Raw genomic sequence first — 24,556 nt, 5'->3', positions numbered from 1 at the left:
ACGCGTGCTGACTCCTGAGACTTGGGAACGGTCGGTCATGCCGACTGCTCCCAATTTAAGCACACATGACCACAGTGGAGGAAAACACTCGTTTGGATCACGAATCTATATAGGTCTTGCAGTTGTTGCACACACACAAGTCAAGGATAGAACTCAATGCAAGTACTGTTTGACACAAGCAATTTGTTCCTAGTGTTCTTACCGGGTCTTCTTTAGTTTTGCTGCCTATGTGCACTCAATTAACACCCATCTAAGGAATTTGTCGTGGGTGTTTTGATAAATTGCTTATATTACTTGTGTGGAGGTTGTAAGAAACCAAGATGTCTGTACGGCAAGAGCTCCTGTCACTATAATCAGTCACTATTGGTCGGAAAATCCCAGATAGATGCACTGGACTTGTGTCTCCGGACCCATCTTAAAGACCTCTATGTTAGTTACTCGGTAAAACCAGATGTGGCTGGATCTCTGCCATGGAAGATGTCTGGAACTACCGTATATTGGGCTCTTCGGGGTCAGTAAATACGTTCGTAGTCAAAGCCTTCTTCTTTTGGGGCAATGAGGCAAATTAAATTCATGTCCAATGATACTCTGATCAATTTAACATCGAAGTCAAGTCGAGCGACAAAATCACTACACTACTTCTGAGAAATCGTTGGATCAGACTGGATAATTCCGCAACGGGATGCGTAAGCAATGACAATACCAGATGTAATTGAAGGGTGTCAGGTCCACTTTCCTCGCGGCAACCTTAATGTTACCAGATAAACGTTTCCTCCTTTCTGACCTTTTTTTCATCGCCCCATTCTACACCACTTTTACACTTCACTTATACTGACCTTTCCGGGACTGTCTCGGCAATCGCTTTATAATCGTTTGTGACGTTCGGGTTCATTTCGTGATGCATTACCCCCCGGAGGCCCGCCAACCATGCATGTTTGCCATTAGTCAAACTAACCTCATTATCATACCTTGAGCTACCCTATCGTTCGGTGTCTTACAGCGTGGCACTCTGAATTTCCCTGTTGGTGTGTGGAAATTGACCCGGTAACGAGTATTTGGGGTTGTTACAAACATCATCCAGATTTACCAAACGATGCCATGCCGTAGTTACAATTTAGCACCATAGCACTAAGTGTCATCTTCTACTGGACGTAATCACACGAAAAGATTTCGAACAGTCTAGCATCTGCCACAAAAGAATTCCATACGTGCTCAAAGTCGGCAAATTATAGGCCCAAGAACGGTCACTTTATTAGACAAGGATAGATTTTCCACAGGTCTCACTCTTACTCATCTACAGATGAGCCATAAAAGGAGCAAAGATGGTCAAGATGTCTCTGCGTATTTGTGACGTGCATTAGCTATAGCTATGTTTGGAGAAGAAGGGGAGGTTGGGTGTGGGTGGTTCAAGGAGACGTTTTGGTCTTCGATGGCTATGGACACTATCATTTTGTACTATTGAGGGGTGTATTGGGAGGTTGAGATGGTGAATGATGTGAGTGCTTAGGGAAGGGAGAGAAGAGGCGCATGACGAAAGTATTCGTATCGTCCTTTCGGAGTGGTTCGTGAACTATCTTACAATAACATCAACATCGGTCCGATCTCCAAGAGAAGAATGAACAGAAATTTTCATCCCGATGATCTCAAACAATATCAAAAGCATCACGATCATCAAAAGAAATAGGTGTGAAGTATAAGAGTTATAATAATGTATTTTGAGATTCTTTCATCAACCTGATAATTCGCTTTCCCAAAACCATGAGATGCTAAATAGTCACCATAATAGTCCCTTCTCCAGACTTCCCTGCGTCGTCGATATTTCTGATGTATTTTATGTGAAACAATCTTAATCTTTACAATCAATTACCTACACCCGCCTCGATGCAAATAATGCTACACGAACTGTGATTCTTTCACGAATCCGCACGTCTTCGAGGCGGTGGCGAGCGTGATACAGAGCTGGAGTACTGCCTCCTCCTGGGTGGTGGTGACCGCGAGCGAGAAGACGACCCACCACGGCGACGGCTGGGTTTCCCGTTTGCGCTTCCTGGCGCAGCGGCTCCGCCTCGTGGAGGTGGTGTGCTTGAGCTTCTTCGTCGTCGAGGAGGCGGGCTGCTTGAATCACGGACGCGACGTGGGGGAGGCGGAGTGCTGGAGTTGCGTCGACGGCGTGGAGCTGGGGATGGAGACCTGGATGGGCTGGTCGAGTAGCGGCGACGCTTGCCGGCGGGAGATCGAGAGCGTGATACGGAGTTTGAGGGGTCTCGTCCGCCTCTGCGGCGAGGTGCCGGGGAAGGCGAGCGGCTAGAAGAGTATCTCCTCTTGCGGGGTGCTGGTGATCGAGACCTGGAGTTGGAGGAGTAGGATGGGCTGCGGCCCCTGCCCTTCTTGGGAGCGGGTGATCGGCTACGGCTGTAGGACCTTCCTCGTGAGCTTGATCGTGAGTCTCGTCGTCGGCGAGCTGGCGTGCGTGAACGAGATCGGGAGCGGGATGAGTAGGAGGAATAGGAAGAGACGCTGTCCGAGTCTGATTCGCTTTCTGGTTCTGGCAATGGAGCAGGCTTCGGGGCGGCATTCTTCAACCACTCGCGCATACCCTCTGTCAGTACACCCATTTGGATCGCGGTAAAGAAGTTGATAGCGAAACGGGTCTTGGACTGGTCGTCGGCATCTGTTGGGAAAATGCCAGTCAAGCTCTCCTGCAGCGTTGGCTCCTTTAATCGCTCTACCACGGACTTTTGACCCAGAGACGCCATCAGCTCCTCAAAGAGGATCTTTATGAAGATACGCGAGCTTGAAGTAGTGTCCTCCTCGTTCAATTTGATGGCCGAGAATACATGCCACCCGATGGCGTCGGAGCCCAGGAGATGTGCGAAGAACTGGGCGACGATACGAAGTTTGTTCGTCTCCAAGCGATGGATGGTCTCGTAGTAGTTGACGAAGTTGTCCTCGAAGAGTTCCGCCCACATACGATTCAACTTGCAGAAGCGCTCTCCGATCTGCCCGTAAAATTTCTCATACGTGCGGTTTTCGGCGGCACTGTCGATGATCATGGTGGTGAGCTCCTTCTCCAGACCATGTGGAAGATTGATGCGCATAAGTTTGTGAACGCACTCCTCGAATCCTCCACTGCTCTTGATGGTAAGATAGATCTGTCGTCGAAGATTGGTCAAATCGGCGTTCGTCTGGTCCTTCACTTCCATAGCTTTGGTTTCTTCGTCATCCTCGTCCTCGTCGCTCGAAGCATCGGTGTACTCTGCATCGCTACCCTCTTCCTCGCCCAAGATCTCGGCCTTTAGTCTCTGGTATTGCTCCTCATGTTCCTCATACTCTGGGTCGACCTTGAAAATATTCAGCCCATCCTCAGTCTTGAGCTCGTCCTCGAGGGTGTGTCTGTGGGTATGCTGGTCTTCTTCCTCCACCAAATCAAGTTCCTCTCTCACCGCAGGGTTATCCTTGTATTTGTTTTTCCGGACTTCGAATAAAACTTCGATCATATATTGAGTTCGCTTGTCGATATCTGCCTCGTGCAGGATGTTTCTGAACTGGTCGAAGATCGCGTTGGAAATGGCGCTGTTCATGTCCTCCAAAAACTGGCCGGTCTCTCTCATGATCGACACCGCGATCTCGACGCTGTCATCAGTTGGCTTGTTGAGAAGCAGGAGCAAGATCTCAGCAATGATGATCTCATGAACGACCTGGGTGTTGACAAGATGTGACAGAAACATCGAACTCGACACAGAAACCGCCTTGTCGTTTCGCCTGAATGCTTTCCTGAACTGTATGATCAACCGACGCACCAGGAGATCTCCAACCTGCGGCAATTTCGTATTGATAATCGCCGTCATGGCTGCGTAGATCGGCGTGAATGGCAAACTTGCTGCCTGGGCCTTCATGATCGAACGACAAAACAGACCCCTTCCCCTAATCAAATTCTCCCCAAAGAGCTCAGGCACAATGTTTTTGATGTTCGCGACATTGCACTTGTTGATCATACCCTGAATAGACTTCTTCAGGGCCTCCCAGGCCATGCGCTGGAACTCCGCACTCTTCTTATCCGTGATCGACTTCTGCATTTCGCGGAGGCGCGCGGGCGGGATGTAGGCGCCTCCAGCGCGGGTCTTGGAGTCGTCGATGGGCAGCTTCCTGCTGGAGCTGAAGGCGTTCTGGAAGAGTTTGAGGCGCGCATCGTCGTCCGCGGGTTCGTCTCCTCCTCTGCGACCATTCTCGCGGTCTCGCCGGCGGTCATCGCCACGATCTCGGGCTCGCTCGCGCGGCCGGTCTCCATCTTCGTCGCGATCGTTTCTGCGGGAGCGCTTGGATGGCCCGGATTGATACGGCGAGCGGTCACGCTTGCGCGCTGGCTCTGGAGATGGGAGCTCTGGCTCCGGAGATGGAATGCGTACGGCAGATGCGACCTCCATTTTGGTGATGGCGAGGACAAGATTGACGTCAGATGAACGCGCAGACCTCTCCTGTATCCACGTCAAATCCGCTGGACAATAGTGAAACGGTGAGTGGCCACAACGCGACGTTGTGAAGGGGAGGCGTTGGAAGATGTCGCGAGAAACTTTAGCTCACGTCGGCGAAACTGACTCCGGCCTCCGGGCAGCTTTCCCAGTATTCTTGGCGCTCCGACCTAAACATCCAGCGAACACGAGCCAGGTCCAGTTAAGGGGAAGACTCGACAAACTTCCATATTTATCTGAATTCTTCTAAACCGACAAGATGGTGAGTTTCGAACATTATTCGCAGAGTATTTGCATCCGAGTAAATACTAAGATGCTGTAGCTCGACCGTCTCGTTGGACTCAGCATGCTCATCGCAGCAACCGCCGTCTTCCTCTATTACACGATATGGACACTTTTCATGGTAAGACATCCACGATGGCTATATATTTGAGGATCAAATCTCTATGCCTCGACGTGAGATATCATGACTTCAATTGCTAATCACCATTGAACAGCCCTTCGTTGACGAGGACCATCCCCTCCACTCGCTCTTCCCTCCACGTGTCTGGGCCATTCGTATCCCTGTCATCCTCATCATCCTCGGAACCACCGTTGTTGGAAGCTTCCTTTCAGTTGTTATGATACGGAGTAACAGGAAGAAGGCCTTGAAAGCCAAGCAGAAGAAGGCTACTTAAACAAGAGCTACATTGTTTTGGAACGTTGAATAGGGGTTGGACAAACGCCAGTGGAGCTGTCCTGGTGTCCGGAGCGGAGGAAAACCAGTCTGCTTTTTCGACTGCTGGAAGAATGCGATTTGGTCACAACATCATTGGGAGGAGTAACGTCAAGAGGTCAGCTGTCATGTATGGTCAATTCTGTCTCAATGGAAATAGCTTTCCTGGGAATGTTTTAGTATTAAAACTATCTAATCAAAATTATCCAAGCTGAATCTCTCTTCGTTATGTTGTTGCGAAATAAAGATACTATATTCACACGGGATTTGATTTTGATGGTCCGTATGGTCTTTCTGTACCTCTCACATGACGTTACAGTTGTCATGATTTTCGAGCATGATGGTAGCGCCGTCACCTTGTTGGTGCAACTCTCGCGCAACCCGCATAAGAAATGCTCTCTAGTTATTGTCAGCTTTCCGTCGTTACAAATCTACATCAACTGGGGCATGAGCTCACCGTAAGTGTTGCGTCCTCCTGTCCACCTTTACGATCCAGGTCGTTCTGGCTGATGATCTTGTATTCATCATGCATACGTTTCTTGCTTGGGAGTCCATTGGGAGCAACACGCATGTCTTCCTCTTCACTGTCTTCTTCTGCACCACTGTCTTGCTCGTCACCCTGTGAGCTGGAAGGTTCCACAGTGTCGGGATGCGGACGCGTTCGTCTTCGTCGCCGGAAGCTGACCGTAGACAGGCCAGGATCTGAACAAGAAACGCCAATACCCTTTCGAGCATTCCTCTGTGCTTGTGCATCGGGAGAGAAGATCTTAATGGTATGGTCGATTCCAGAGACAGCCATTGTTGGTTCGTATGGATGACCTATCTATGTGAGCAAATGTTTGAAGCATACAACAATGTTGGTACCAACCTTGCACTACATTCACAACTTCACCATCTCCTTCCAAAATGTTAAGAAGTTGGCCGGTCTTCCTATCCCATATAAAAACATGTCCCGAATCACTTCCACTGACAACGTATTCATCTTCTAAGCCGAAGAAATTTACGTCCTTGACGGTTCTCACGTTGCAATGACCGGAGAACACACGGGTATGAGGGCTGCATGGTATATGCGATTCAACTCTCTCTCGTTTGCGGCTTCGGTCAAAGTCAGAGCGCCAGAGAATTCGGCCGCTACGTGTTCGAGATAGCCCATGTTCATCAACATCCTCGTCTTCATCTGTGTCGTCGTGCGGTCCGTCATCCTCATTGTCCGCAATTGCGGCGATTGCCTCCTCAATGACATTGGCGTCACTATCTTCGCCTTCGTCGCTTGGATCTTCGAGATCTGGGAGTCCTTCATCATCGGAGGACGTCGATGAAGACTCACGAGTGCCCAGCAGAGGGGCAGATTCGGGATTCGATATTAGGGCAGAGCCCAGGGACCGGCCGTCCGTGTCGACGACCTGCACGTCAACTACCATATTGTCATCGTCGTCTGTAGATGTACCAATATCTTCTTGCTGTTCCATGACCTCTTGGTCTTGGTTACGGATCTCAGAGGTCATGTCTCCAGAACCACCGAAAGCTTGGTCCACGAATTGAAAGTCAACGTGCTTGGTAGCATTCAGCAACACTCCCCTTCCAACTTTGAAAGCCCATTTACTGATTGCGGTCTTGCGATCCTGCACTGCGTGATGCTCCGCCAAAGTGCCATCAGCCGGAACCAATGCTCCAGTCAGATCAGCGAATGGAATTTTGAGAGCTCGTGCGAATGTGATCACGGCAGCCTTCTCAGAAGAATGAAGTATCCTCGTTGCATCACTTGCAAACCTCGAGACATCCACATCCACAACCGGGCTATCGCTCGCAATACTGAGAAGATACGGAATCAGTAGGTCGTCAATGTCGTCAACATCGGAGTCGGTCCTAAGTGGTAGTCTTGGATTATCGCTAGGACTGGAGAAACCCTCCACCACTGCACCTAACCCGCTGTCCAACCAGAGAATGATGGCTTTCAGGAAATCGTATCCAAATTGTTCACGCCGTGGCAAAGGACGTGATGTCGAAACGGTCTGGCCAATAACAGAAAAGTATCGTGATACTATGGCGTCACCATTGCCGCCGGTGCGAAGCTGTCCTCCTAGAACTCGAGCAAGGGTACCGGCTGCTTGTACGAAACGACGAGCAGAATCACGTTTGGCGCGGCAGTCATTCTGATACGCGATATCCAAACGAGTAGGATCGACGGGATAACGCCAGGCTCGAGATATGTCATCCATTTCTGGAAGAATAGAAGCAGCGAAGCCAAGTACAGTTGTGAAACTAGGAGTGTGCTCGCTTGGTCCAACAGCCATGCTAGAAGCCTTTGCCGGATTCAGGTTGAAGATTTGTTTCCGAACTTTGAGAACCGTCTTCGCGATGCGAAAATGATTAGTACTTGCTAGTGCCGCTTCTTCATTCGGGCTATTAGGTTGCTCTATCGGTATTTCCTCACTCTGGCCGTTGCTATAATTGACCCTTAGTGCGAGATTGTCTGGTTCATTCGTGGATCCTTGCGAGTCTTCCGTACGTTGACGGGAACGAGCCCGCTGTGATCCTCGATCTGTGTCTGAATTCTTCCGCTTACGACCATCATGAAGCATGTCTGCTCGTTGTTGATCGCCTTGTGGTATCAAAGTAGAGGAACCGGCATCAGCAGAATCCTCCGTTGCATCAGGGCTCCTGTGGATGTCGAAACTATATATCCAATCGCCTGACCAACTCACAATTAATTCATTGGGGTTGGCATCACTGATCTTGCATGCAGTGATATGACCGTTATCATTGCGAGCCATGCGCTTCTGCCCATTGGGCGCGAACTTCTTCACACATTGGGTTGCTTGGCCGAGGAGGTGATCGTCGGAGTCGTTCCAATTACCCGGACTTGACAGCCTGGCACCTCTTTCGCCGAGTCTATCTCGACCCAGCATTCTCCGATCATGGAGAAAGCAATGCAGGTGAGCCCCGCCAACCGCGATGTAGTGTGGCTGCGACGGAGAGCAGGACACAGTGTTCAAGTCAAGCCTGTATTTACTATACGATATGAGCGGAGCGGGAACGTCATCACTGGCACCACGTTCAGATGCCCAGCGCGGAGTGACGATGCCAGGCGGATATGCTCTCGCAGGCTGACGAATATCCCACTGTCTTACATCACCATCCTCTGAACACGTCAAAAAGAAGAAGGGATTGTCTTCAGTCACGATACGCTTCACTGACTCGGTATGGCACCGGAATGCTTTTGCATTGGTGTCCCCCTCGGTCAGCGTGACTCCATCAACAGCATGCAAGCCAACCCGCCGTCTCGGTTGAGATGATCGATCAGGCCTGGACGAAGACGAGCCATACATGGAATGACCGGAGTGTTCTATATCAAAGATACGAACATCGTCGGTGGCAGAAACGATCGTTCTGTCGTTCGAATATGGCATAAATTTCACGGAGAAAATATTTGATCGATGACCGGTTAATATTGACGTTGTGAGATTGAATTGCGAGGTGGAGTCTTCGGGGCTATAGGTATGAATGTTGATTCGATGGTCATCGGAGCCACTGGCAAGTAGACGACCGGAGGTAGACCAGCTATACCAAGCAGTGAGCAAGATCATTCAAACCCGTGACTGCAACGACACTGTAGACTCACCTTAGGGCATTGACACAGCCATGGTGGCCTTCCAATTCATTTACAATATCAAGTTCATCAATCCAACGCCGATCACCGTAGACTCCGCGAACGCTGGGATAGTGGTCAAGAGAGCCTAGTTCCCGCCGTAAAAGGCGGTCATATATTGTATTTTTCATGTCACGGACCGAGTGGGGAGTTATGGGGAAAACGTGGTATGGATCAATTCGTTTCTGAAAGATGTGCTATTCGAGGGGCAAACGGTAACGAAGTCGTCTTTGCTAACGAATGAGCGTTCGTAAGGCTCAGTCGGGCAACTTTGTAATATTCGGAGTACGATGGTAGAGGCCTGCTCGCATTTCGACACTCTCGTGAGGGTAGCAGCGCGGGTTAGGTCGAAGTTGCAGGGTAGGTTCACATTCAATGATCGCCTTTTGGTGGTGGTGACGGTGACGAAAGAAGGTGAGGTGCTCGGAGCTGCCAGTGATCCAATGAGAGCTCCACCTCCGGAATCGCGTAAGCCAAGAATCACGTGCTCACGTACTCTGAATGATAGGACTGTTTTAATGAGGTGACACCGTAACATTGATTCTTTAGTCGTGGGTGTGACCGGAATTAATCCAAACAAAACCTGACTGTGTCGATGTACAGATGCGTTTTCAACATATATTCGTCGACAATATGGTCGTCTTCATGTGATCATCTTGTAAATAGGTACTCGTCCTGTGTATGTGGAGACGAAGGCCAGAATGCCAAAGCGTCCATCTGATTCCTACACAGCCCATAGGCCTTGAGGATAATACTCTAAATTAGCATCGAGAATAGAGCATCTTAATTACCTGCGTATAGTAACACAGAAAGAGAAGCAGCCAGGCATTCTGCTCAGGTACGCACTTCAAAAACCTGTAAATAGTAACTCTCTTGGGTAGGGATATGGAACCCAAAAAGGCTTAGCTCCACCAAACGGCGCGAAACATCATCGTTCCCAGTCCAGTCATCCGGTCTTCATCGCCCGCCGCCTCGACCTCCAATAATCCTCTACGTCCTACGCGCCGACAAGTATCCACTCCTTCGCTCTTCCTCCACCTCCTCCACCTTCGCTGTCGCTGCACGTCTAAGTATAATAACTTAGACACTCCTGCCTCGACTCGAAGATCCCTCTCCTCCTCGATAAACCTCCACCCCATCGTCAAAACGGCTCAATCAATTCCCACCCCCACCAGTGCTACTCTTCCCGCCACCATCGCCGCACCCTCAACACAACTACAGATAGCCAGCCAGCTCACCACCGCGGGAGACATCCTTTGGGACCCTAAATTCACTGATCGTCCGCCGCCCGGCAATCTACGACCTACGCACGCCGGCACTCTCTCCGTCGCAAATCGCACCGACTCATCTATCAGCATCAGAAACCTTGGGGACAGCGAACCTCCATTCACACCAAACATGGATAACAGAAGGCATCCCAGCTCATTCCAGCAATTGGAAAAGCTGGGTGAGGGAACATACGCAACGGTATGCTTTTGTGGTATGCGTAAAGTTGAGTAGCAAGTGCTAACCCTGCCACAGGTGTTCAAGGGACGGAACCGTCAGACCGGCGAACTTGTTGCGTTGAAGGAGATCCATCTAGACTCCGAGGAAGGCACACCTTCAACCGCCATTCGCGAGATCTCTCTCATGAAGGAGCTGAAGCACGAGAACATCGTTCTTCTCCATGACGTTATTCATACCGAGAACAAATTGATGCTCGTCTTCGAATACATGGATCGGGATCTAAAGCGATACATGGACTCCCGCGGTGACCGTGGCGCACTCGACCCCGCCACCATCAAATCGTTCATGTACCAGCTCCTCCAGGGCATTGCTTTCTGCCACGACAACCGCGTTCTGCACCGTGATTTAAAGCCCCAGAACCTCCTCATCAACACCCGTCTCCAGCTCAAACTCGCCGATTTCGGTCTAGCAAGAGCATTCGGCATCCCTGTAAACACATTTTCTAATGAGGTCGTCACACTCTGGTACCGTGCTCCAGACGTTCTTCTCGGAAGCCGGACATATAATACAAGCATTGACATCTGGTCTGCTGGCTGCATCATGGCTGAGATGTACACCGGGCGTCCTCTGTTCCCAGGAACAACCAACGAAGACCAATTGCAAAAAATCTTCAGGTTGATGGGCACGCCTTCTGAGCGATCATGGCCTGGAATCTCGCAACTTCCAGAGTACAAGGGCAACTTCCATGTTTTTGCAACCCAGGATCTCCGCCTTATCCTTCCCCAGGTCGATCAGGTTGGCTTGAACCTATTGAACAGCATGCTTCAGCTACGTCCTGAAATGCGCATTACTGCGCAGGCTGCACTGAACCATCCTTGGTTCAATGACCTTCCGCGAAGGCAGCATGATCAAGCTCTGGCACAAGCCCAACAGCAGCAGGCGCAACAGATGGGAGGTTACCAGGTACCCCAAGGCGCATATTAGCTGGTTTTCCCGAATACCATAAAAGATCTCTCGCAGTGTGAGTTGTTTGGAACGGTTGCCAAACCCCTGGGGGTGCAACATACGCTGCCCAACGCCTCAGGTGTCGGCATTCGCTGTGAGGGCCAGCCGATCCGTACTGAGAGGACTTGTCTATTTTGTCCAGCGACTCTGTCAGCAAAGCAAGAGACCAATAAATAGCAGATACGGCGTGATTTTTACTGGACATTCTTGTTTCTTGACATCATACTCTCTCCAAGATACCTTTTCCTTTTTTGATCCGTTATGGGCAATGTTGGCATTTGATGCATCCGAGTTCCGCTGCAGGACGGCAGCACAATTCCGATTCGTATTACTACCTGCGGGGATGCAACTCCATAATTACAAATATGACGTATGATAACGACAGTCTAATTCTATCTTTGATGAGTTTCCAAATTGAAACAATACTATTCCAAATGTTCGTACTTGGAATTAGATGATAATTACCTGGGTAGGTATTCACGAAATGCTGGGCTTATCCATATGTGGTAAATGTGTCATCCAGTCGATTGGTAAATTCACATGTGCTACGAGATATCTTCTTTTCCACTAATCACCTAAATAGAAAGATGACTTTTCATAAACGAGTAGCACCAACAATGACGAAATGTCTCTTATGACTAGAACCCTGATGAGCACAACCCGCCCCGCTTTGTCAAGGCGATTTGAATTCAGAAATCCTTCTAGAAACATACCAGATGCGGCCCGCCCACCCACCGAAGTCCGATCCAGCTCCATCCGCCTTGCCCAATCCCAGCTTCAAATCATCGACTTTCCTCCATTTGACCGTTCCAACATCGAGGCTAATGCGCAATACTCATGACAAATGCGTCTAAATACCTCGCGAATACCGTAGCAACCGCGCCATTGGTTGGGTAAGGTATTTGAGATAAAGGAACTGCTGCAGGGTATTTAGTAATCGTAGTGCAGCTTACTTACCAAGGGGATGGTGTAACGCGGCCCACCAATGAGTGCATCGACATTTGAAGAGCCACGGATGCGGGAGGATGCTGTCGCAGGGAAGAGCTTATGTCGCATCGCAATTCTTTGGCGCAATGGTGGGATTTCTTAGGTGCTTGAAGCCTGGAATGAGGGGTTGGTCGTGAGTATAAAGGGAGGGGACGAGAAACGCAAAATGAAGTTTGAATGCCCTCAGCAATCATTCAGTTCTATTAATTTGACTTCTTCAAGATACCTTATACATACAACTGAGCTTTTATCATCAATAGTTGTTGTGGATTGACTTGACGTACACAAACAAACACCATGCCTCTCTCCAGCGACCCCAAAACCCTCGAGACCAGCAATGGCATCATCGACACGATGAAAGCTGCATTTGGCACGCCCCCAGGCTTCCGTCCAGGTAGGAATATCTCACTCTTCTCCACGTCACTCCATCACAATCTTTGAACTAATCATCCTCCAGCACACGCAAAGGGCCAACTTATAACCGGCACATTCACACCCACATCCGCAGCCTCAAACCTCACAACAGCCCACCACTTCAACACCCCATCAACCCCAATCACAGTCCGCTTCTCCTCCTCAACCGGCATCCCCAAGATCCCCGACACGGACCCCAACGCCAATCCACGAGGCATCGCGGTCCGCTTCCACCTCCCCAACACCCCCGACGGCAAGCGCTCTCACACCGACATCATCGCCCACTCCACCAAGTACTTCCCCGTCCGCACTGGCCCCGAATTCCTCGGCCTCCTGCACGCCCTAGGCGGCGGCCCAGAAGCCACAGGCAAATTCCTGTCCGAGCACCCGGAAACCAAGCGCTTCGTCGAGGACCCCAAGCCCTTCCCCGTGAGCCTCGCCACGCAAACCTACTGGGCCATCAACGCCATCGGCTTCGTCTCCCCCTCTGGAAAGACAACCTACGGCCGCTACCGCCTCATCCCGGTCTCCGGCACCCACGTCCTCTCCGAGGCAGACGTCGGCACGAAAGACGACAACTACCTCTTCTCCGAGATCAACTCCCGCGTCACATCCGAGCCTGTGGAGTTCAAACTCGTGGTCCAGCTTGCGAAGGATGAAGACGTCACGAACGACGCGACCGTTCTGTGGCCTGACGACAGAGAGGTGGTTGAGCTAGGCACGGTGAAGTTGGAGAAGCCGCTCGGGGAGCAGGAGAGCTTGGACGAGCAGAAGAAGGTCATCTTCGATCCGAATCCCAGGACGGAGGGGTTGCTGTCGAGTGAGGATCCGTTGTTGGATATCAGGGCGAATATTTATCTTATTAGCGGGAGGCAGAGGAGGGAGGCGTAGATTTCTCCCTTTTTTCCCCTTTCATGACAATTTGGTAGGATTTTAAAGTAATGAGTGGGGGATTCACATGCAGGTACCAGAACGTATGCTCACAGTGCTTCGTATAATAATGGATTAATAATAACAATCTTGATATTCAAATTCCTTCGTTCGAAAATACATACCTAATCTATTCACTTTCGCTACATTTTGAAAATTTAAACGTCAATGTTCCTCTCGGTCTCCGCAATATTCGAGAATGAGCTCTCAAGTCGAGAAACAAATAGTCACAAAACCACCCTACGCACGCATATGTGAGTGCTATGTACAATCGACGAGACTTCCGCGATGTTAGTTAAAACCTGTTATACTATGCCAATTGAATCGCTGTGTCTATCCACAAGATAAATTCCAGAAGAATAGAACATGATTTCAAAAAGTTTAGTCACGTTTGGTCTCTTGGCGGATGGATTGATGGATATATGTATTTCTGTCTGAATGGATGTGTTCGTTCATGCTTGACGCATGAAAAGATAATGTGCTTTTGGGAATGGGGACTGGGAATGGGGAGGGTTATTCGGGTGTGCGGCCTAAACGCCGTGTATGCCATTGATAGCTGGGCAATGCTATGTGTGATCTCTTTTGGGGCGATGTCGTATCGTTGATTTGGGTGCGAATTTTCGAGGGGATAAGGGGAATTTTCTGGGGGCCGAGGGGTTTGAATGGGAAATGGATGGGAAGGTGATAGGGGAATGTGCTAAATATGGGGAATATGACCACCGAATGGCATGAGGTGGTGATGGGTGGGTCCAGTTGGTGACCAAGGGCTATTGAAGGGGAGTCTGGTGGTGTGTCGGTTGGGTGCTTGGGGATGTCGATAGTCGTCATTTGGTGTTCAATGGAAGAAGGGCGAATGGTGAAGTTTTTCCTCGAGTGAGGCAGCCGCATCTGGACTTGGTAATTGCAGTGCCGGATGGATCTGCGCGTATGCTTTGCGGTCCACGAGATGTCCCTCGTTCACTCCGTGCACTATAGATCGTCCTTCGGCCTTGAGAAGGTTGTCGTCCTGTGCTGGGACATCCGGACTGGTAGTTTCGTCATCACCTCCCGGTACTTCCTCATTATTTCCCGCAGACGTGCCATTTTTGCGACTCGATTCACGAAGCGCCCGCATGGAATTGGCGAGCTCCTCCATCGATACCCTATTTCTTTCCTTTGGGTTCGCCCTTCGAGTCCATTCTTCATAGGCGGTTTCCTCATCAAGCACTAGAGAGAATGATTCTCCACCGAAGAGTGTCCTCCGGTACGCATGCAAAAACTTTATATCATCCTCTAACTTGACCATCTTATCTGCATGACTCCAGTTTTCCTGGATGTGTTGGCGCTTCTCTCGCTCGCAATGTTCGGCTTGCTGGGAGCGTCTCCGCTTCACCTCATGAAGCCATTGTATTTCATTTTCGAGATCTTGACAATTCGCGTAATACTCTGTCAACTCTTGACCCAGCGCTTCCTGTTTTTCGATATTTGTTCGGCGTTCCCGGAGATGGGAGTTCCATTCTCCTTCCAGCTCCTCAATGAGGCTACTCACTTCCTCTAGGGTGCATCTGAAGTAGTCCGGTTCCATAGTGATCATGATGGGAGTGTATCTAGACTTTGTTAAATGCCAGCAGCGTGTAACAATGTTACTTTGCCTATTTGTCCCAATGAAGCGCGGATCTCTGCCTGGTCCGGGTGATACTGAAGTGGCGAAGAGGTTGATTCGTTGTTATCGAAGGTGAGTCGCTACTATCAAAGGGCTTGAATATGAGGCTTCAAAGGTGATCGCTTGAGATGGCTCTCGTAGAGATCACTTGGGGGATGATACTGAAGTGATAACCACCGCAAGTAGTGCTGTTGAGGAAAGTAGTGGTAAGAGTCGGAGAGAGGAATGAAGAGGAAGAAGAAGAGAGAAAGTAATTGAGAGAAAATGGGAGGGGATCTAGTTTATATACCTATAGAGTCCCTCTCTAGCTTCACTTCAGCTCTATCAACAGATAGAAGTAAAACCTTGGATCAACGTATCGATCGATGTGATCTTAGTGAAGGCGATATATGATTGCTTAGGCGAGTTAGGTAAGTTTGTAAGCTTGCGGTGTGAAGCAAGCCAGGTTTGACGTATAATTCGGAGATATCAGTGGAATCATTCGGCGTCTTCTTCGTCTGAGGTCTACGTTTGAAGATTGTAGTTGCGCATAGGCGCTTTCAAGAAAGGCACACCACATCACAGACGAGAACTTTATTGGAAATTAGGTACGGTTGACAGACAATCGCCCTCGTTGATTCTCCTCGAAAGCTTGGTGGATATGATTTGACCTCTCCCAAGTACAGATCCCTCGTTTCTTGTTTCCTTTGGTGCTTTCCTGATACACGTGACCTCTGAATAGCCTCATTCTAGCCTACTAGGTCACATCATGAGGTGGCAGTGTTTTCTATTCCGCAGCTCTCTATGTCGCTGCTCTAAGGAAATTGCATTTTGCTGCTCGCATTCATATACACTGTACTGTACTATTGCACAGAACGAGCAGTACTGTATAATGGGAGTCAATTCAAAGGAACACAGACTCGAGGCCTCAATGGTCTTCCTCATCCTGCCGTCAGACCCGCTTGTCGTTGTAATCACGTGGCTTACGAAGAAACTGTAGCCGTGAGAGGAAGAAAGACACTTAAAGAGTAATAGGCGTATGAGGGTAAAGCGTGTCAAACTTGTCCCCGATGCCCATTCGAGAGGCCATTGGACTGTTGATTGGACGATTACATGCTCTGGTAACTATTCCTGGTATAGAAGATACAATATAGACTACCACTGTAGGTCTATAGAGCAGTGAAAGATTTGCACTGTTATGTGGCTAGACGATACATTTTTCGAAAGCTAGGTAGTCTGGGTCTAGAAGCACTTTCATGAAGCTCGCAAGCGAACAGCGCGACGTTCCAACTCTCTTTAGTGCAAGAGCAGATGCAATGATTCAGAGTCTTCGTTCAATACACAGACATAACAGAGTTTGCGGTGAGAACACCACTACACTCGCGATGCTCTAGTCAGCGGCGCAGCAAAGTTCCTCCAAGAGCTTGCACCTCAAGGCGAAGCGACTTGAAAGTCCCACAGGACGATTCAATGTGCCACATTCAAGAGATTCTAGATGATATCTCGAGGCAATGCCGATGGAAATCTGAGTAGGCGGTCGCCTATTGACACTACGCTAACATGCAGCGATATGCACATACCCCCCTCATCAGCGAATAACGCATCCGTGCTATGTCAACACTGCAAATGCTCCACATCCGTCACCAAGACTTGCATTACAATGTGCCCCGCGTGACCTATGAACAGTACCTTTGACTGTTGCCGAAGACTCGGCACGCGATTCAGAACGCAGCCGTGCATCGTTCATCCGCAAAAATGTAAACCTAAAGCCGCGCCAGCGAGTCATAACCGATCAGCAATTCAGGTTTCTCGAACGGCGCCACCCACATACACATATGCAAGCGTCGTCAATCAGTCAACGCTCACGGCGCAGGCTGAATGCACGAGCAGTAGAGTTCAGAGGACGAGTGTCGAGGGCGAGGTCGAAGGACGACATGCCATGTAAGTATCGACCGTTTGGACGAACGATAATGTACATTTACCTTCCTTATGCGTGCGTGCATGCGCGAGACGAACACTATGCAGTCTCGGATTATGTGATGAACTACAGTTATGTCATGTTATGTAGGTTTCGCGTCGCCCGTCACGTTTTGACCGCCTTCGTTTGCGATGCCAGGCAGGCGAGGTAGGTCAATGCAGGTCAGCGTCTTAGCAAAGCTTCCCCTCGCGTAGTATTTCGCTGCTCGGCGACGGAAATGGTATGGAGATGCGAGGTGTGATGGAGGGAGCTGGGCTTTCTTCACGAGCTTGACAGGTCGGAATATGAGCTGTTGAACGCATAGCGACACACAGCCAACCCGGTGCAAGGATATAATTTCGTCCCCGGTAAGACGAGGGAGAACTCCAAACTCTAAAGAATTGAACTTTCTCTGGGCGTTGCTTGCTGCAGAGATCCTGGGTTGAACTCAGGTACCCGGGTGACGGAACAAGGTGAAAACAGCAATATGAAGGGATTTTATTATCGATAGATGCTGGGATGGCCCTATATTGAACATTTGATATTGATGTGATTTCCCATGGATGGCCCACATTTTGTAAGGGGAAATCCTGCGGGGAAATACGGGTCTAGAGATGACAGGAGTGGAGATCAAGGATCGGATGCGGGTGGAAGCAAGCCAACCCCAACCATTAGGTATTCCTTCGACGTCGATCTTGCGAGTTAGGTAGGTCTTCTTGCACCCTTTTCCTTCCAAGGATTTTTACATCTGAATGGCTTTTCAATAAGTCGTACGATTTTCATTTCAGCCGAGAATAGACGTAAGACGTTGACTTTGATATCGCTTTCAATTGTCGACTCACCGTCGTGAGTAATGATCACTGTTGCGGTATGTGCATGTTCGATGTGAGACAAGGAAGCAATTTTCTATTCTCTCTTTGGCTGCGTTATTCAAGTGATCCACTCCCATGGCCGTGGGGGCATTGGTCCTTGTTGTTTCTCCATCCAATATGTGAGTGAGATTCGGTAAGATTATGGTTCAATGCGAAGATATCCGCTCTGCTAGTCTGCTGGATCTCACGGCGGCGTCGGTCGGCGAGCGGAAGGCTATGCTAATCAGAGCCATGGGACTTACGCCACGAGCAAAGACAACTGGCAGATGCCTTGTTCGATGCGCAGAGTCATCATTATTCTTTTATTTTTTATTTTTTTTCGGTGTTGCACATGGCAGCGGATAAGCCACCACGCGTTGTTATTTTTGACATTCTGGTTGCATGAAGCATCGTTATACGATTGGCTTTTTCGCTTTCGTGATGAGTGAGATGGAAGATGTGGAATTGGAATTGGAGTTGAATGTAATGTCCACCAATTCGCCGTTAACGCCCAGGATATGCGAGCATCACCGAAGACAAACTAAAACTGTGCTGTCATTATTTACTCATATCACACTCAGTACAGAATTGATAATTCCTACGACAGTACACAATGTACCTACATCCAAAAGTGTAAGCTGAGGGAGAGGACAGTGCAGCTATAGCAGGCTCATTAAGCACGCCATAATAGCGACAATCGCCAATAAAGAACAATAGAAAACGCCAACAGGTAGTTAGTCGAATCCGTTTTCGGTCATTGGTGTATACAATAACGAGTAAGGTCTGGAGGGCGTCTGAAGGAACTAGGGCGGCGGGACAATGCCTGCCAGTCTGCGGATGTCAGTGCATGGGCATGACCAACGGTAGCGAGCCAGGAAGGGAGATCAATCGATGACGGGGTAGTCATTATCAGCCTGTGAAGAGCAAGTACGGCGTAGACTCTGAAGGGCCATTGGAGAGTATTGTAAAAGTGTGAATGGAATTGGCCTTAGTTGGTTCAATATGCCACTTAGTCGGTTCGAGACTCGAATAGAACGGCCAGCCACACCTCATCTCCCATCCATTCACAACACTCACTGCCAACTTCCAACGGCACCACGCGCACCCTATTCGCATCCAAACGGGGGCTTGCTGCTTATGGCTTTAGTTGCAATTCTGCTCTGAGGAGTATGCCCCGTCACACACCCACTTTCCATTCCACTAACTGTCGCGGCAGTATCAGCCTGGATGCGCGATTGAAACTGTGCACCGCGGCGCCGCTGGGGAACCACATGGCAGCATATCCTAGTTCACCATGTCGCCTGGCTGAAGTGCAGGAATAGCACGATGTTGTCGCCTGGTATTTGGGTCAAACGCTTGCAAACAAGGCCCTGACGTCTTGGGGATCTAATACAAAGATGTCCCCTCCATGTTTGTACCTCGTGCGTTGCACAATGAGGCTCTCTGCTGCCGCATCACTGTTCCACCTCTAACCGCCAACCCATATCCATGAGTACACTCTCGCAACTAACACGTCCTTTATTGTGTCAATTCATTATTTCCACACCGCTCTAGATACCCGTTACCAAGGGCCTCAACGCACACTTTGGCGTCTTTGTTGTTCCTTTGCCCTTCTAGGCCGTGTAACGTTCCTCAAAAGGGTCATCATCAGAACTTGTGCTCCCTCCCTACCTATGCTGTACTCCCTTGCTCAAATTCCTGGAGACACCCGAGCACTCTGTACGCAACCTTAGAAGAGCGCCCCCATCGGATTTGAACATTTCCGTTGAGATCTCTTTCCAGCTCGCCTGCATTCCTGAGATCCCCGGCCTCCTCGGCACGACTTGTGTCTCGGAATACCTTCGTCGCTAGGTCCAACGTCAAGACGGTGCCTTTTCACCTTTACGCGCCTCTACGCGACGAATTCTACTTGGGACCTTCATATGCAAACGCTTTCGTCTTGGAAATAACGTCGTTGTTGACGTTGTGCCGCTCTACCAAACACCATCGTACTGCGAAGATCAACAGTCGCAAGAACCTCTGTTGGGGCACTCCGTACACTTCCCTCTGGCCTCCAACCACCCAAATCCATGCGAGTCCCTAGCTGAACTATCCTTTGCGACATTTTATACCGCTTCCAGGGAATTATCCGGCAATCTGCTCGGGCGGTCTCTCGTTGGCATCCACTGTCCTAACTAAAGCGGCCAATTCGACCACCGCCAACATGGCCAGGAAACCTTTCACGCCTAGCCAGGTGATGGCGGTACAAATATCAGAAAGGACGATGTCTGTGTTTTCGATCCTTGGTTCTTTCTACATCATGGTCACCTTCATCAAGTGGAAATACTTCAGGAAGCCGATCAATCGATTGGTATTTTATGCGTCCTTCGGAAACGTCATGGCCAATGTCGCTACTATGATATCAACCACTGCGTTGCCTCTCAAGGGCCAAACTCCTTCTACGCTCTGCCGATTTCAAGGTATCTTCATTCAATGGTATGTATTCAAATGCGCTCCTCTAGTGGGACTTTGCTTACAGAAGACAGGTTTATGATGGCAGATTCTCTATGGGTAATTCAGACGTACAACCCCTTCATTGAATCAATGCTGATCAGTTGGCTAGGTCTTCTGCATGGCGCTCAATGTGTTGATAGTATTTAAGAGCAGCTGTGATATCCGTCGCCTCCACCGACTTGAGAAGTGGTATCTTCTTTTCGCATATGGCCTACCATTCACTCCGTGTCTGGCATACCTCATTCTCGACCACTCCCGCAAAGATCGCGTCATTGGCGGCGCAACTGTACGTAAAAGCTCACATTCTTTGAACTATGACTGACGTTACCCGTAGATCTGGTGTTGGGTTGACAAAAGAGTAGAGTGGATGCGAATCGCGTGGTTCTATGCCCCCGTCTGGTTCGTCATCACCATGACACTGTCCATTTACGTCTATGTTGGGCGCACCATCTTCAGACAGAGGGCAGAACTCCGGTCACTATCGAACCCCGTGAGAACGGACTCCACCACTCATGTCATCACCAACCCTTTCACATTCAACGAACCCCACAACATCGTCAAGCATGTCGATATGCGTGTCACTACCGAGACCATCGGTTCGGAGATCTCAGCACAGCCTACCATGTGCGCCAACGAGTCGCGCGACTCCTTCTCCAGCACGAGGAACCTATCCAACGTCACTCAAATAACAGACCCTGTACCAGCTCACCACGAAGAAGGCAGGGGATACCAAGTCATGATCAGCGCCAACAACGATTTCGAACCCACCGTATCGCGCAAGTCATCGACCGGGAAACGAGGATCGCTAACCCGCCACACCCACATAAGAGACGGCAACTTAGCAGCCTGGAGCTACTTGAAAGTCTCATTCCTCATGTTCGCCGCACTGTTCATCGTCTGGGTGCCCTCAACCGTCAACCGCCTCCAGCAATTCATCCACAAAGATAACCCCATCTTCGGCCTCAACCTCGCCTCCGCCCTCGTCCTCCCCCTCCAAGGCTTCTGGAACGCCGTAATCTACATGTCAACAACATGGCCCGAATGCAAACGCGCTTACCGCGAGACCCTCGAATACATAGCCCAGCGACGGCACCCGCGATCCCGGCAGTCCAAGTCACAAATCGAAAAAGACACTCCCTACCACCACGCTGATCCCATGGACATGGAAGCCCAGATCGCGCTCCGCGAAATGCTCAACACCGACCCCCAACGCCTCCCGTCGCGGATATCTAGCAGCGAATTCTCGAGACCGTCGCACCAGGAGGAGCAAGGTCGATGAGAAAAGCGCGTCATTTATGGAGCGAAAGGACCCCAGCCACCCCCTCCGCTCCAGTTTCGATGTCGTCCAGCAGCCCTCGTGCAACCATGGCGTCGTCAACGTGCGACGGACTTCCCTTGCATCATGTGTGGGGAACGACCGCACACGCTCGTCATAGTTTGGTTGGTTCACTGCTTGGACGCCTTCCCTTCGCCACTGCAGCCGCCGTAGCCGTCGTCGTCGAGTCTTAGCTTCGCCATCCCCCCTATGCATGCACGGCGCCAGCCCTGGTCGTCAAATGTAACAACAACGTTTGTTTTCTTCTATGTCTATATTCATGCCTATCTTCTGAACTGTTTAGCTTTTGTCGGTTCGCGCACAATACCCTTCATATCGGTTTTGACCTCGGGTTTCTCTTTTGAATTGGGTACGGCTGATATCCCTCCGGCGTTTTGGTTCGTTGACTATGAACGAGGTGCTCGGCGCATGTTATGGGAAAGGAAGTATGCGAGGAGGACGTCTTCCCTGCTGAAAGGAAGGAAGGAAGCACTTTGACGTCTTACAGGATGATGGTCATGAGGGCATATGCGATGATGCGGTTAGCCGCTGTTGGGAATTCGTCGATTCGCGTGATCTTGCGGCGCGCTTTGATCTTGTAGGTGGGATTGAATGGCACATATCATGGTTGGAAGCGCAGCAGCGTATGTAGGTGATGATGTAGTGTAATATGATTGTTTAAATCATAATATCTTGTATCGCGCATTTGTTGGTGTGTCGTCTGACAAGCATGTTCTCAGACAATCTACCAATTCACGATGCCTACGTCGATATCTCATATTGTACACATTTAATCAACTGGCATAGTCACATCACAATCATAACCTTACTCACCGCGCTCCATCTCCCGGCGACACTCATCCCCATAAACCTCAACGTCAACACCACTCAGCCTCACGTCCTCTCCAACCCTCCCCTCCCCTGCCCCCTACCCCTCCACCATCAAAAAGCAACACCACAAATCTAGACCCTCCCATCCACCACGCCTCCAACATCTCCCCCCAACATAATGGTCTTCATAACTATGGGAATCACTCCATTCCACGCCACACCCGCCGTTCAAATATCCAACATCCACGTCGCTGATCAATCCATCCCGTCCACATGGCGTGGCGCGAAAGGTACGCGGAACTGTACCTGCATGATGGGCTGGAGCTGGGGAGATGACACGCCATGTTAGCCAGCCACGCGCGTCCGGACGAGCTTCCGCGCGAAGGCTTAAAATTGCCAAATCTCCAAAACAATGTTTTTCCTTTCTCTATATTGTTGAGCGAAAGACAACACTCGATAGAACAGCGGAAAGTTCAATGCATGGGTTGGTGGTTGTTAAGGAAAAGGGGTGGTGGAAATTGAGAAAGGTAGCGGGATGTTCCGACGTCCAGGTCTATCAGGTAACCACCTAAGTTTATTATGGCTTTACCTATACGAATTATCGAAAGGTAGATCACGCCGGGCGCTGTTATGTGCGACTGACTTCACGGCGAAGATTGGACGTTGATTCTTATGCGGTCGGAGTACTCGTACGTGGATCTATCTCTGAGACGAGAAGATTCTGCCTGTTACAGTAAATGTCTACACTCCTGTCTGCACCAGCAAAATCCCCACAACTACACTCGTAATAGGCAGGCAAAGCAAACCAACGAACGCTGAAGTCCAGCGACGCTCTCAGTCGCACGTCACTCCTTAGCCCTAGCCCTGGCTGGCGTCGATCCGGAAAACCACCCGCAATAGCGTCCGCGGTAGCGTCTTTACCTTTTCGACTTTGTTGCTGGCCTCTCGCGGATCGGCGCCATGTCCACGTCCTCCGAGTACCAAGCAACCAGCGCACGTTGCGGGCAAACAGGGCAAGGCGTAGGAGGAAGGAGGAGCGATTGGATGTCGGGTTGACGGAAGTGGGTGCGTGGGAGGGGATTGGTCGGATGGTTGCGGGTTCGAATGGTGGATTGGTTTTAAGATGGCTCAGGGTCTGAGAGGTTTGGCGGATTAGCTATGGGAATGGGTTGTTTGTTTGATTGGTATACTATATCCCTGGATCAGTGGGTGGTCAGTCTACGAGTAATTCAAGAGGAGTATTGTGAAGGGAAGATGTGGAGAGGGTGTTATAGAAGGCAGTGAAGGAGTGCATTTTTGTATCCATTTTAAAATTTGAACATTGGAAATGGAATGGCTAAGTTGATGTGATGGTTGATGGATTTTGGTAACTATCATACTTCCCTCCTATGTTGCGTCCTATATAACTACAAATGCAGCAAGTGAACTCATCGCTTGTGTAGCATATTGACAACTATATTTGTGAAAATATGCACAAAGAGTCCGATTACTGTCCTCTATTCCACCCGCTTGGACAACTAACACAGGAGCAGTGAATGACTAAATGGGAAATATGATACTATGCTGGATCCCTTTTATTCATCATAGGCTTCCCGTATCGTCCGTGACTTACACCAACCACCCTATCATTGCTAGTGTTTCGTGGCTATGTTTGGATTTTATCCTCCGTTTTATCAGATGAGGATTGAATGCACTAGCTGAGATGCTGAGACATCGCTCCCGGACAGGTAACACAATTGATAATTATTGGAACACCCTGGAATTGATTCGCATTGATCAGGCTACAGATAAAGCTCAATGACTGTGCACGTGATGGACAAATAATAAATAGTGAAATGCATTCGTTGGTACCAGTTTACGGGGAAGGGCAAGA

At 49.7% G+C, this 24,556-nt stretch overlaps 9 protein-coding genes across 9 annotated transcripts; 6 read left to right on the top strand and 3 right to left on the bottom strand.

The window, feature by feature from the left end:
* Window positions 1-1,694: 1,694 nt before the first annotated feature.
* On the bottom strand, window positions 1,695-4,529 carry BU24DRAFT_417831 (MIF4G-domain-containing protein). Its single transcript, XM_033526823.1, has one exon. It carries the CDS (start codon window positions 4,422-4,424, stop codon window positions 1,914-1,916), a length of 2,511 nt encoding a protein of 836 aa, XP_033390530.1. The 5' UTR covers window positions 4,425-4,529; the 3' UTR covers window positions 1,695-1,913.
* A 126-nt stretch (window positions 4,530-4,655) lies between these two features.
* On the top strand, window positions 4,656-5,531 carry BU24DRAFT_417830 (dolichol phosphate-mannose biosynthesis regulatory). The gene is made up of 3 exons (XM_033526822.1): window positions 4,656-4,731; window positions 4,792-4,872; window positions 4,967-5,531. Exons 1-3 carry the CDS (start codon window positions 4,729-4,731, stop codon window positions 5,144-5,146), a joined length of 264 nt encoding a protein of 87 aa, XP_033390529.1. The 5' UTR covers window positions 4,656-4,728; the 3' UTR covers window positions 5,147-5,531.
* Window positions 5,333-9,239, bottom strand: BU24DRAFT_384711 (WD40 repeat-like protein). Its single transcript, XM_033524853.1, has 4 exons — window positions 8,807-9,239; window positions 6,053-8,745; window positions 5,642-6,003; window positions 5,333-5,583 (listed from the first exon to the last, which is right to left on the bottom strand). Exons 1-4 carry the CDS (start codon window positions 8,962-8,964, stop codon window positions 5,488-5,490), a joined length of 3,309 nt encoding a protein of 1,102 aa, XP_033390528.1. The 5' UTR covers window positions 8,965-9,239; the 3' UTR covers window positions 5,333-5,487.
* On the top strand, window positions 9,124-11,263 carry BU24DRAFT_458064 (Pkinase-domain-containing protein; the record flags this gene model as incomplete). Its single annotated transcript, XM_033531590.1, has 3 exons — window positions 9,124-9,301; window positions 9,918-10,300; window positions 10,355-11,263. The coding sequence occupies 3 exons, from the start codon at window positions 9,124-9,126 to the stop codon at window positions 11,261-11,263; spliced, it is 1,470 nt and encodes a 489-aa protein (XP_033390527.1).
* A 1,305-nt stretch (window positions 11,264-12,568) lies between these two features.
* On the top strand, window positions 12,569-13,576 carry BU24DRAFT_339480 (catalase domain-containing protein; the record flags this gene model as incomplete). Its single annotated transcript, XM_033523183.1, has 2 exons — window positions 12,569-12,665; window positions 12,729-13,576. The coding sequence occupies 2 exons, from the start codon at window positions 12,569-12,571 to the stop codon at window positions 13,574-13,576; spliced, it is 945 nt and encodes a 314-aa protein (XP_033390526.1).
* An 874-nt stretch (window positions 13,577-14,450) lies between these two features.
* On the bottom strand, window positions 14,451-15,188 carry BU24DRAFT_471314 (uncharacterized protein; the record flags this gene model as incomplete). Its single annotated transcript, XM_033532685.1, has 1 exon — window positions 14,451-15,188. The coding sequence occupies one exon, from the start codon at window positions 15,186-15,188 to the stop codon at window positions 14,451-14,453; it is 738 nt and encodes a 245-aa protein (XP_033390525.1).
* A 5,059-nt stretch (window positions 15,189-20,247) lies between these two features.
* On the top strand, window positions 20,248-21,816 carry BU24DRAFT_405074 (family A G protein-coupled receptor-like protein; the record flags this gene model as incomplete). Its single annotated transcript, XM_033525680.1, has 4 exons — window positions 20,248-20,519; window positions 20,570-20,594; window positions 20,647-20,823; window positions 20,872-21,816. The coding sequence occupies 4 exons, from the start codon at window positions 20,248-20,250 to the stop codon at window positions 21,814-21,816; spliced, it is 1,419 nt and encodes a 472-aa protein (XP_033390524.1).
* Window positions 21,817-21,939: 123 nt separating this feature from the next.
* On the top strand, window positions 21,940-22,466 carry BU24DRAFT_39286 (uncharacterized protein). Its single transcript, XM_033525175.1, has one exon. The coding sequence runs from the start codon at window positions 22,063-22,065 to the stop codon at window positions 22,348-22,350; it is 288 nt and encodes a 95-aa protein (XP_033390523.1). The 5' UTR covers window positions 21,940-22,062; the 3' UTR covers window positions 22,351-22,466.
* A 490-nt stretch (window positions 22,467-22,956) lies between these two features.
* Window positions 22,957-23,822, top strand: BU24DRAFT_405073 (uncharacterized protein; the record flags this gene model as incomplete). The annotated part of the gene is made up of 4 exons (XM_033525679.1): window positions 22,957-22,973; window positions 23,144-23,243; window positions 23,292-23,372; window positions 23,475-23,822. The coding sequence occupies 4 exons, from the start codon at window positions 22,957-22,959 to the stop codon at window positions 23,820-23,822; spliced, it is 546 nt and encodes a 181-aa protein (XP_033390522.1).
* Between the last annotated feature and the right edge of the window lie 734 nt (window positions 23,823-24,556).

Source organism: Aaosphaeria arxii, assembly GCF_010015735.1.
Source record: "Aaosphaeria arxii CBS 175.79 unplaced genomic scaffold BU24scaffold_1, whole genome shotgun sequence".
Classification (NCBI taxonomy): domain Eukaryota; kingdom Fungi; phylum Ascomycota; class Dothideomycetes; order Pleosporales; genus Aaosphaeria; species Aaosphaeria arxii.
The sequence above is the reverse complement of the archived record's forward strand: the minus strand, read 5'-3'. Positions and strand labels throughout refer to the sequence as shown.

What these genes read in the sequence shown, in the direction of transcription:
- BU24DRAFT_417830 (XM_033526822.1), top strand. An exon ending in CGATATGGACACTTTTCATG is followed by an intron (nt 4,873 to 4,966) that starts GTAAGACATCCA and finishes ACCATTGAACAG; the next exon opens with CCCTTCGTTGACGAGGACCA.
- BU24DRAFT_39286 (XM_033525175.1), top strand. Translation starts at nt 22,063, where the DNA reads ATGCATGCACGGCGCCAGCCCTGGTCGTCAAATGTAACAACAACGTTT.
- BU24DRAFT_384711 (XM_033524853.1), bottom strand. Translation starts at nt 8,964, where the DNA reads ATGAAAAATACAATATATGACCGCCTTTTACGGCGGGAACTAGGCTCT. An exon ending in GGCTGTGTCAATGCCCTAAG is followed by an intron (nt 8,746 to 8,806) that starts GTGAGTCTACAG and finishes TGCTTGGTATAG; the next exon opens with CTGGTCTACCTCCGGTCGTC. An exon ending in AGTTGTGAATGTAGTGCAAG is followed by an intron (nt 6,004 to 6,052) that starts GTTGGTACCAAC and finishes TCACATAGATAG; the next exon opens with GTCATCCATACGAACCAACA.
- BU24DRAFT_417831 (XM_033526823.1), bottom strand. Translation starts at nt 4,424, where the DNA reads ATGGAGGTCGCATCTGCCGTACGCATTCCATCTCCGGAGCCAGAGCTC.